At 40.9% G+C, this 12132-nt stretch overlaps 1 protein-coding gene across 1 annotated transcript; it reads right to left on the reverse strand.

Moving 5' to 3' along the window:
- Window positions 1–873: 873 nt before the first annotated feature.
- On the reverse strand, window positions 874–11666 carry SAMD13 (sterile alpha motif domain containing 13). Its single transcript, XM_009274158.1, has 3 exons — window positions 11580–11666; window positions 7361–7472; window positions 874–2041 (listed from the first exon to the last, which is right to left on the reverse strand). The coding sequence occupies exons 1-3, from the start codon at window positions 11630–11632 to the stop codon at window positions 1898–1900; spliced, it is 309 nt and encodes a 102-aa protein (XP_009272433.1). The 5' UTR covers window positions 11633–11666; the 3' UTR covers window positions 874–1897.
- Between the last annotated feature and the right edge of the window lie 466 nt (window positions 11667–12132).

Here is a 12132-nt window from a genome sequence, read left to right on the forward strand (position 1 = left end):
TATGTACAATGTAAAGGTTAGAAAGTATACAAGAAAGCATACTGCTGTATAGTTTACGTATTATACCATATACTGTGAGCTTTACCTACAGCACAGCTATTAATGTGGCTTTATCCCCTCTCAAATCTCAACACCAGAAACCATAAGCAACTCTCATAGCACTGTAGCATCAACAGCCACCTTGCACTTGGCCAAGTCAGAAGAGAAGGCAGGGCCACCACCTAGGCAGGAGATTACAGGAGCTTCTCCTTCCTCTCCCTGAATCCTGTCCCCACTTGGCAGAAAGCACCACTCTCTCTTACCTTCTCCCATCTCAGCTGCACCCCTTCACCATTTCCTCCCGCACCATTTCCACTTATTATTATTTCCACACTCTCCTGCTTATTTCCTTCTTCCCAGTTCCTTTGCTCAGCTTCACTGATGCAACCCCACATCTGGGGGGTTTACCGAGTTCCAGGGGTAATCGCAAAGCTCTCTGGGCCTGAGAAGATGGTGAGCCCAGACAGTGCTTAGCACCATCTGTGGGCTATCTCCCAGGCGTTCTGGGGTAAATCACCCTGCTGTACCAGGGCCAGCACAGCGCCTCCGCACCACTGACAGCTCTAGAAAGGGGTAAGAGAAGCACAGATGTTACTGGTGAGCTGTGACCAGGGCTTCAAATTCTCTCCTTCAGCGGTATATAACACTAGATAAGGAAAGGCAAAAATAATGAAATCTTTAAATATCTTGGTAGGTGGTGTTAAAAGTAATCACAAGAACATAGAATATTAAGTAGGTTTTGGTACCTTTTTAATGGGAAAATGGAGAAAAACAGGAGCTCAAATATACCACAACAAAGAAACAGAAAAAAGTAAAAGATCTGTAAAGTAAACTGAATCCAAACATAAGCAATGCTTTATTGGGATATAGCAAGCAACCTATCAAATAGGGAACTGGTACAAACAGATTGAACAAGACTCTCTTTTAACAGAGATGTATGGTGACGAGACAGCTTCTTTCAGTTTTTAAAACAATTATTCAAACCGTTAAGTAAAGCATTAAAAAAAAAAATCAACCATTACAACACCAAATGACAGACAATATTAAAAATGTGCAGAATTTTACTTCGTACAAATTTCTGCATATTGTTAGAAAACAAGTTATCATAAATTAAAAAAGGAGTAAAATGAAGGTTTTTTGTTTTGCAAAGCAACACAAACTTTTTAAAACCAACTATACTTTACATAGAACTACTATTAAAAACAGGTGAAAACAAGCTGAAAATTTAAAGGACAGCAAAAAATACACAACCCAGTTTCACCTGTCAGCAACGCCTTCTGCTATTGAAGGGGTTATGTTAGTTGTATGTACAGCTTTAAACATTGCAGCATACCACGAGTAAACCTTAATAAGGTCAAAATAGGACCCTCTGCAAAAAAGGGTGAGTTGGCAAGCATCAGTCCCATCCTAAAATTATGAGTAGTAAATTTAGTAGGTCTTTAATGTAAACCAAAACCTACTTTAACTGGTTTCTCTCTCCCAAAGATGCATGTAAACTTTATTTGGGTTTGGTTTTTCTTTTTGGTATTTTAATTCACGAAATCAAGAACATGTCTGGCTCAAAAATGAGAATGACATACCTCCCCTTTGTTCTGGATACAGTGATGTAGCTATCTCAACATGCTCATTGACAATTCCTAAAAGAGAAAATCATTATGTACTATGTAAAAAATACACACCACCTCTCTCAGTTCAGACTCCGTATATAGTATATTGCCAACTCTATCCAATAGGATATATATTGTAATTTGGTTTAAATTCTTAATAGATATATTCTCTCTTTACAAAGTTCCATCACATGAAACCAAATTGCTTATTTATTGTTTGAGGCACAACATGACCCCAATTAGACAATTCGCTATAAAGAGTTGTTCTTTAGATGTTGTGTCTGTAGAGGTTTTACGTGATATTCATAGATTTTCAGCGCAGGCCCCAGTTTTAATGAAAGTCCAGTCAGTACATCATTTCTTGTCATCAACAGTAATGATTTGCCATCAATTTCCTATAAGAAGAATTAAAGAGTTGATAAAGACAAATGTACAAATCTAACAGATGAGAACAGTCATGCAACAAACGGAAGACTACTACAGAGGAGCAATGAGAAAAGAAATAGTAGCCTTTATTTTCCTGAAACTATGTTTAGAGCTGCTAAATCCTACTGTCTGCTTTTCAAGTGCTCACCTGTGCTGACTGAGGCATAAATACTATTTAGTCAAGCACAAAACCCAAATGAGCCTAATTTCAAAATTCCCTCCTTGTAAATCTGTTTCAAATTAATAGGTATATGCACAGATTGCCTCATTATCAGCCATTAAGGGAAGGATACTCTTAAGAAGGTGGCTTATGAAGTGCATTTCAGAAGAATTACCATTAACAGCAATATGCAAGTTTGGACTAGTCAGTATCTGCTAACAACTTCAGGTGCTTCCTTAATAGGCCAACCTTCCCATGCTTCCTGCGGGGGAAAGAAAGAAAAGAAAAAAGACTCCTGCAATCAGGAGTTTTAGAAGGGCCTAACTGTGGAGCTCAACACTCTTGAGAGAACTTCTCCTCCTCCATTTACAAAGGAAGAGGCTAAAAGCAGCAATTTCCCAGCTTAGGTCTCAACAACCTCTACTTGTTCCTGCTTAAAATTCCCACTTTTAAATCTGTCGTGGTTTAATTTCAGTCGGCAACTAAGCACCACGCAGCCGCTCGCTCACTCCCCCCCACCCGGTGGGATGGGGGAGAGAATTGGAAGAGCACAAGTCAGAAAGACTCGCGGGTTGAGATAAAAACAGTTTAATAATTGAAATAAAATGATAATAATAATATGATAATAATAATAATACACAAAACAAGTGATGCACAGTACAATTGCTCACCACCCGCCGACCGATGCCCAGCCAGTCCCCGAGCAGCAGCCCCCCCCAGCCAGTTTTCCCAGTTTATGTACTGAGCATGACATCACACGGTATGGAATGTCCCTTTGGCCAGTTTGGCTGTGCCCCCTCCCAGCTTCTTGTGCACCTCCAGCCTTCTCAGTCAGTAGAGCATGGGAAGCTGAAAAGTCCTTGACTAGTGTAAGCACTGCTTAGCAACAACTAAAACATCGGTGCATTATCAACTTTGTTCTCATCCTAAATCCAAAACACAGCACTGTACCAGCTACTAGAAAGGAAATTAACTCTATCCCTGCCGAAACCAGGACAAAATCACAGATATGTTTTGGGTTTTTTTTCTCTCAAACCTTGGCTGTCTGACCTATTTAGATTAGAAATCCTGTAGGCTTTGGGTTTTTTTCCACCTCAAAACTTGTTGTATGTTTGAAAACTACCTGTAAATGATTTTTCAAAGGTCAAAATGGAAGAGAAAGAATCCACATCTCTCAACTCCCATCTGCATTTTAGACATGGGACCATCCTTTTCTTTACACATTCCTACAGTTCAATCACACTGCACTACTCAGGAAACAGGAGCTACACCTACACAACAATGCATTGACTGGTGTCTCAACACAGCTAGACCTCCCAATGTTGTCATAGCCCAAAGAAGTATATAGCCTTATGGCATTCTCCTGCACCGGACTTCACTCTGCTGTTACATTCTTTTTTACTTTTAATAAAAACCACACCATTAAATGTTGAATTTGTTATCAGTAGCCAACAACCAGTTCAAATGCTTGCATATATTGTTGTTGTCCATGACAATATATTGCCAAAATTTTGTATTTTGATAAATATTATGAACATCACACATCAATTTATCCCACTGCACCATCTTCCTTCGAAATATTAAACGTTGTCTTGGAAATGTCAGAGATCCCGTCCTTGATTACAATTCAACGTGAAAAGAGGAAGACTTATATTAGCATGAATTTGTCCAGACTGATCTCTCTTATGATTTGATAAAGTTTATAAATACAAAATACATGGACAAGCCACAACAGAGTCAAAGATCAGCTGAAAGTGGAATTTCTTTAAAATCTCCCCAAGAGATATGACTGCTAATCCCCCAGAGGCGCGCAATGTAACAGTATTTCTAAAAGAAAGAAGTTTCCAATAACTTTTTACCCAATTATAGCAGCTGCCTCTTTCCAATTACTGTTGAGAATGTTAACGGTTAAAACCAGTTTCTATTCTCTCTTTTCTATTTATCACAATTCTTTCTGTGGGAATTTTGACACCAGTGAGTATTTTGCTCATTGTTATGACTGATCTGAAGTTGTCTTTTCTGCTGCTGTTCAACGATGCTATGGAGGAAGAACAGCCTCCAACTTGGTAGGATCCAAATGAAGTAAATCCAGTACCTGGAACAGGAGAAACTCCAAGAATAGGAAAAAAGCATCTATTCTTTTCCCTTCTTCTACCACAGGGCTCCTCGTGGATTCTAGAAATGTTGGTAATTACTAAGGCTTTCATTGAATAGAAAACTGGTTCTCTAAACATATCCGGGTAGAAATGAGTGATTATGGCATGGCAGCCAGCATGCCCACATACTCCTCCATGCAATGGCTCTGCTAGAAAGCAGCAGTGGACACAACCTACCATCAAACCCGTTTCCCTTCCGGTAAGGCACTGCAGCGAGGCCAGCAAACTACCATTGGGTTACTCGGGCTTATTTGGCTACTGCAATAATAACGGTTAAGAAGCTACATGGGCAATAATGAAGGTCAGGCATAGCGCTAGCATGTCTTGAGATATGGCAAACAGCTTCAGTCTTCGAGTGAGCCACAGCCCCCTGTGCTCCCAGGGCTCCTAGAGAAAGCTCAGCCACGTACTAGCAGGCAGCAGTTCTTTGAAGGTGTTCACACCCTCATCCTGCATCTGATCTGCCTCTCTCTAGTGTTATCTTGTGCCCCCAACTTCTTGGCTTGTCTGATTTGCTTGCTGATGTTATGTTTTTTTGTTATTGGGCAACATCTTTCAGTTGAATCTGTTTTCATCAGTGAGCTCTTTTGACTTGCTGACATCAGTGGAACTCCAAGAAGGAATAATGTATAGTCATCGTACAAACATCATTTCTTACCAGCACTTAAAATATAGTTTTAATAAAACATTCTGCAGTCCTTAAAATGTCTTCTCATTTTCCTTAAAATGTTGTAAGAAAAATTCAGGTCTTAAAAATTCTTTGAGTCACTTGCTTTGGGTGAGTCCAGATGTATTCAGATTCATCAAAAGAAAGTGTAGACTCAGTTATTGTTGTGTAAAAGCTGCATGTGATAATAGATCTCATGATTACATTCTGGGCTATGGATGTTTTGTAAGGAAAACATTGTGCTTCCCCTACTGAAGCAGTTCAGTGAAAAACAGTTTCCCAGTGTTGTAGGTGAAATGGATTACTTTCCTCTACATTTACAACCTCATTCCCCCTCCAGTACATATTCAGTGCAGTAGCAGATGAAACGAATTTAGGTTTCTGGGGCCCAGGCAAGCTGCAGTACAAATGGCAGAGAAAAACGGAGATGGTCAGAGCTTCAGCTGCACACCTGGTCACTCTATAGACAGAGGATGGCTAAGGGTTCAAATTGAACCTGACTGCACTGCCATACCTGGAAGGCCTGGGAGATCCTGGTAACGAATACCATAAATACACAGAGTTAAAGTTAGTGGCTAGTAAACTGTGTAGAGGAAACAGACCACCACCACTGATAAGAGGTGAGGGACAGGGTTGTTCCTGGGGCTGTTCCTGGTGCAGACAGGCAATGGGCTGGCAGAGCTGGCATGGAGAACCAGGCACTTGCTCCTCCTCATGCTGCTAAGGGAATGGAGGGGGAAAGAAGTGGCAATGACTTCTGCTGTGAGTGTCCGCCCCACATCTCCTGGCCGTATCTTGGTGGCAGCTGTCAGCCTCTGTCTCCAAGGCTTTGGCATAAAGTGAAGTTGGCAGCAGAATCACAGCCACATTTCTACCCATGGCTATTCTAGCAGAGCCCTGGCAACACATTGCTAAAAAGCAGCTTACTTCAGCTATTCTCCTGAAGCCATTTGCCCTCACTGCAGAATACTAATAAAACCTTTACACTCTACTTCTATGCTGCTTTCCATCAGGCTCTTGCAAATTGCTTTGCCAAAACTCATGAGTTAGCCTCACCTTGCTGCTGCAAGATCAGTAGTAATTACCGCAGTATTATTGACAAGCCAGCTGAGGTGCAGAGAGGTTAAGATATTTGATGAAAGTCAGAGGTATCTGTCAGTATGAGGAAAAAAACCCAGAGGCTGCAATTACTTCGCCTGTGTGGTCTTTTAAGCCACATTTCCAGGGCTGTTGAGGAGACATGGATGCTGGTATTAAGGAATGGATACACTAAATTTAGATACTCTGTTATACTTACCAATTACAATCAGATGGGATTTCACTGTCCAGGTGCTGAAGGTCAGCAAGATTAACCTGACCAACAGTAACGTTATTTCACATTGGATGTACTGTTTCCCTGAAAAGCTGCCAACAACTTGCACTATCTCAGTGCCTTGGAAAGTCAAGCCATCTACTTTGATACTAAATACAAGTGTTGGTAACTAATTTCCTGGTAGTTGCACACAAACCTATAGACTTACCAGGGAAGGTGCTGAACTGACAATCTGAAGGTGTACGTTCCTTCTCTATGGAACAGCTGGGCTGTAGGCCAAGTAAGCCAACTTCCCTATCCTGCCCCACTAATACACCATACCAGTGTGCTGACAGGTGAGTTACAAGGGGCCATATGACTGTTAAGCTCTTTGCTGATCAAAACTACCAAAAGAAGCCATCCATTAGCATCAGCAGGTACAAGGCCCAGAAATGAAGACCCAACCTCTTTCTCACACTGAGTCCTACAAACACGCTGCTCCTGTGCCTAAAAAGATTCTTCCCTTTATTGCCAACTTGTCCTTTCCCTGTTCACTTGCACTGCCAAGTTCAACGCAACACAGCAGCCCCTTTTTTACCCTAGGTCTTCAAAAGCAACTTGCTTCTTAGGAGCCCCAGATTTTATAAATATTCATGAGTGTATTTGCAAAATACACGAAGGAAGAAGGGAATTACCATTCACATTTTAAATAAGACGACAGTGAAACTGAGTGGGTTGTATAGGGAGACTGAGTCCAAGCCAGAAAATTTGTTTAGATTCCTCACCTTTCAGATGACACTTTTAAACAAACTGCAACCCATTATCTATACCTTGTAGAACAATATTATTACTCAAAGACCATAGTCCCATGGATTTTCACCCAATAACAGACTCAAATCCCCCCATTAATGTGGGATTTTCACTCCCATTTAACAGTATATAACCAGGTTCATGGCAAAAATGTGCAATGTGAGAAACTGGTGGCAGTCAAAAGGTGTTTCCTAACAGATTTACCTGTTCTTGAAAAGCATTGGCTTGTTCTTCAAATCCAGCTGTTCTGAAATAATTCACAACATCGATAACAGCCCAGTCAGCAGGATCCGGAGGTCTCCCGTTCTCTACTGAACTGCAAAGTGCAAATCCAGACAAGTAATCACTAAGTGTGTGCAGAGCGTCTGCTGCTTCTTTGTGCACATCCCATGTACATCCCCTCCTTCCTTGTTCCTCCAGGAAAAGTATCCTTCGGCACACCTCCCCCTGCCCCAATACAGAACAGTCACTCCTGTTCTCTTCCATTTCAAAGACCCGATGCTGGGGACAACTGAGGTACCTCTCCCTTCAGAAAAGAAGAAAGTATATGAACCTTCACATCAGCCAAAGGCAATCAGTCAGGATCTTTTCCTGCAAGTGTGCTGCCTTTGCAGCTGGAGAACAAAGACTACCATGACTGAGCTACCAAATCCCTGTCTTTCAAGACTGCAGCTTGTTTTCATCTACCAAGTACGTATAAAGAATTGCAGTATGTGGATTATTCTTTTCCCAGATGAGACTGTGCTTCCTTGTAACATGGGTAGAAACTACTGGAAACCATCTTTACCTTGCAAAACAACAACAACAACAACAAAAAAAAAAAGAGAGGCACCAATGATTGCACTAATTGCTCAATACAGAAAATTTCCCAAAATTGGTTTTGGACTCATCTTTGGACAAATCTATGGACTTTTTAAATAGCTATGAATCTGAGAAAACATCTGTTAAACTCAATCAGAATGAATTCCTTCTGTGATTGACCTCAGGCAAATTTGACATTTGACAGTATCAAATTTTGTATTTGACAGTAGCAAAAACAACCAATCATTCATATTACTAACCTTCTCCTGCATTTCTTATCCTCAACCTGCCATCACTCTATCTTAAATAACCTTTGTGTATCTGCAAATTCTTAGTAAAAAAGACACACAGTGAGCTTGATTGCCTTTCCTATAGCAATTTGGGAGGATGAAGAGCAAGACATCAAAATAAAGAACTTCTTTAACATGTTTCTCCAACTAGAAGTCCCAAAATTCATGCCAGACATTTTCCACTGTTCTGCATGCTTAACCATAATGCTAACGAAGAAATATCGAAAATGTACAGATCAGGGCAGATGTCAGAATCCTGTCCATTTCAGATCCTGAAGCTTAGAGGCAGGACTTTGATTTTCAACAGCACCAGCTGGAAAAGAAACACAGATTATACTCTCCTGATAGCATTTTTATTCTGTCCTTCAAATTTTTCTCTTTTAACTGTCATGACCTCTGTCTTGGCTAGACCTGTATGTCTTTCAGCAAAATAACTGAGTGAATCAAGGGCCAACCATTTTTCCAACCAGCCATGAAGAGAAGTTAACAGAATCACATGTAGTGCCTCCCATTGCTGTTTCTACAACATCCCAATTTCTACAACTAGCTGAGCCCTGGGAAGGAGGGCTCATGAACACAATGATTTTTGCTTCTCCCCTAACTCTTGGAATGTACCTGTCAATATGACAACAAAATTCTGGCCCTAGAGACTCAACACTGCAACCTCAATATCACACTGTATGCTGCACTTGGCCTTCCAAAAGCAGTTTCTTTCACTTATCACATGGAATATACACATATCTCAGAGCAATGAGCAAAGGGCCAGAGTTTCTTACTTTTTCTCATCAAGTAATGACTGACTTCATGAATCGCTTCACTGATTGTGATTACATAGAAGGGCAACACTCAGCAAAACTGAAAATGAGACTATCTGGCCTTATCAGAGCTGCGCTTTTTTTTTTTAAATCAAAGAATGCCTTTCAATTAAGATTTTTGGTGTTGTGCACATTCTGAGGCTTAAGAAGTAAAATGTGAAAAGCACCACACAAAACCTACACATATTTGTAAAAGCAGCATTTGAAGAATTATATTTAAATCTTTGCATTTTCCCTAAGACATAGACTATCACTTTCAATGACTCATCTTCTACTTAAAATTAAACAAACAAAACCCCAACAACTCAGTATTTTAAAAAAATATAATAAATCCTAAAAGATACTGAATTTAATTCTTTCTAAACAGCAAATAAAAGATTCAATCTGTAAAAGTACCTCCTAACCATATTTTGCTTACTTCCCAAAACACTTTAATTTCAAACTAAACATGGTCCCAAACCTTCCTTCCCACAATTTTGTATTTCAGCCCAGGTGCATTAGTTCTTCATGTAGCTCTTCTATTACCAGTAGGGAACTACAATTTGGTCCAGCCCCATCCCAGGCCCAACTGCAACGACTTCAGGGGCTCTACCTTAGTCATTAACTAATCACAGGAAATAATTGCAAGTTCCTGCCACAAGGAATAGCATCATGCTGGACCTCAAGTGGAGCCAATTTCCACAGCTACAGCTGCAGAAGACTCAAAGGCATGTGGCAGACTGTTGGAGTCTATCTACCCACACAGATGCTCATTTGGCTTCTAGACTTTGACAGTATCCTCTTTGCCCTGCTGTTGCACATGGCTCTATTCTTTAGACAGGAAAAGGGAACGCCTAGCAGCCATGGCTTAGCCATACACCGGTTTATGCCAGACATCCTGGATGCTGTAAAATCTTAAGAGGACTGGCATTTTAGGCTTTGTAATGAGATACTAGATGCACCGATAGTGAATAAAGATTAGGCTTGTCTGCTTTTCACCACTGTCCCTGTGCCTTTATTGCCATCATGTGGCAGAAGCAGCAAGGCCTGAAAGGATATAGCTGCGAACAAACAGATTTTATCCAAGCTATTTATAACCACTTCAGGAAAGTGCCAAATACTTCCTTTGTAGATATGCACACATACATACAGTATACATTCATTTAGAAACCACAGCTCCTGATCAGTTTAATTACAATCCCCATCAGTTTTAAAAAGCCACCTTCACAATTAGTAGTCGAGCCTTTATCACCTAAGCCTCAGGGGAAAACGATTAAATGCAAACTGTCCTTGCTTTGACTGCCTCCCTTCTCCCCCTCCCGGAGTCCTCACTGTAGAAGCAAGACTGCCAGCTGAAGGTGGCTTCTGAGGGACACACATGGTATAATCTATTCATAGTTGCCAAATAGGGAAATGCATTTTATGTTGGTGTGGTGTAACCAATGTCTCAAGTGAAGGGGGAGCATGCTGATTTTAATGGCTGCCATCAAATCTTTTGATGCTGTGTCATAATCAGGTGTTTTATCAGCACCCTGAAGTGACCATTATAATTAGTATTATTTATATTACTCTAGTGCCTGGGAGCCTAAGCATTGTCAAGTTTTCTTGGAAGGCTTATGGAAAACAGATCTGAAGGAGAAGAATGAGGTGCAGCTTTGCAGAAGTGTTGCAGTTTGAGAGGACAGACTAAGAACTCTGGTACCTTTCTTTATGTGTGGGGGTTTTTTTTAATGTATCTATATATGTATATATCTATCTCAGCATGGCTTCTATAACCCTAAAGCGGCAAGGCCAAGTTTTTCCACACAGAACTCCACTTCTCAGATCATAACTTCATTCAGAATTGCTAGTCCTAATGCTGACCCTTAAGGATACGGAAATGCCTCCAAAACAGTTCCTACCCCTTAGCCTGCAGTCTACCACACTGAAGAAAATTGTAGAGCAGTGCACACCATGTCTCTGTCTTATTCCCACCCTAGGTCTGAAGTAAAACCCCAGCAGTTTAGGGCTTCTCCAGCGAACAGCTTAAAATATCTGTTCCAGAAGAGAACTGACACCAAAGACATATGCTGCTGCTACTACTTCTCAGCTCTAGATGGCTGGGCAGTGAGCAGAGAAGGACGTACACCTCACCGAAAGAGAGAGAGAGGAGACTTCCACACAGGACACTTCTCGCCATCAGGCACCGTAGCAGACAGGTGAGCAGAGGTAGAGTATTGGTTACAGTGCTACCACTTGCTTTAGTCTCTGGTTGAGAGGAGAAATCAATGGAGAAAGGTACACCCCTAACTTAAGTTACTGGCTTCTGCATCTCTCCATTGCTATACAAGTCCTCCCACATACCACTTTTAATCAATTCCGTGCCCGAGACTCTTCTATTTCGAAGTTGAAATACAATAAAAGTTATTGAGAACAGGGAAGGTTTGAAATGAGCGAAGATGGAGGTGCCCACCCTTGCCAACCGCATTAAGTCAAAGGAAAACTACAATCAAAATCCATGTGCTGTTTACATAAACTGAACACTATGGATTCACTTACTTTTTGACATCCAGAGAGCCATTTTCCTTGTTTTCCATGTCAACAGTTAGCATGGGGAGGATAGAGGTTTCTTTTACTTCAGCAACTGATCAATAGGGGGGAAAAAAGCCGTGTTTAATTATTGGTAGTATGAAAAGAGCAACATAGTGTAACAGAGACAAGCATTCTACAGGGACACAACCACGTTTCCACCTGAGAGCAAAGGTGCTGTCAAAGACTGCTTTCCTCAGAAGCCTGGCAAAGCCGAGGATAATAGCTAATGAACTAGGAAAAGCTGACCTGTGCTTCAAACACAAGAAATATTTCATGCCTGAAAAATCAAGGTAGGTGATTACATTTGATCCTTTTTGAAACTAATACAATTTTGATCAAACTATATATTCATACACCTAGAGATTGACCTGCAATACATAGCTAGATATCAAGAGGGCTTATTATGCCTTCAGTCACCCTGCTATACAGAGGATCCAAACAGACGTATGATCTTATCCCTCGCGAGGTTTTGAAATCCATAGCCTTGTTTTATAAATGGGGAATCTGGGGTACAGAGGAG

This window comes from Aptenodytes forsteri, unplaced genomic scaffold (genome assembly GCF_000699145.1).
Source record: "Aptenodytes forsteri isolate BGI_AS27 unplaced genomic scaffold, ASM69914v1 Scaffold59, whole genome shotgun sequence".
Taxonomy (NCBI): Eukaryota; Metazoa; Chordata; class Aves; order Sphenisciformes; family Spheniscidae; genus Aptenodytes; species Aptenodytes forsteri.

Coding starts and splice junctions, on each gene's coding strand:
- SAMD13 (XM_009274158.1), bottom strand. CDS start 11,632: ATGCTAACTGTTGACATGGAAAACAAGGAAAATGGCTCTCTGGATGTC. Junction 7,473..11,579: donor GGCTCTCTGGATGTCAAAAA/GTAAGTGAATCC, acceptor TGCACTTTGCAG/TTCAGTAGAGAACGGGAGAC. Junction 2,042..7,360: donor CCAATGCTTTTCAAGAACAG/GTAAATCTGTTA, acceptor TTCTTCTTATAG/GAAATTGATGGCAAATCATT.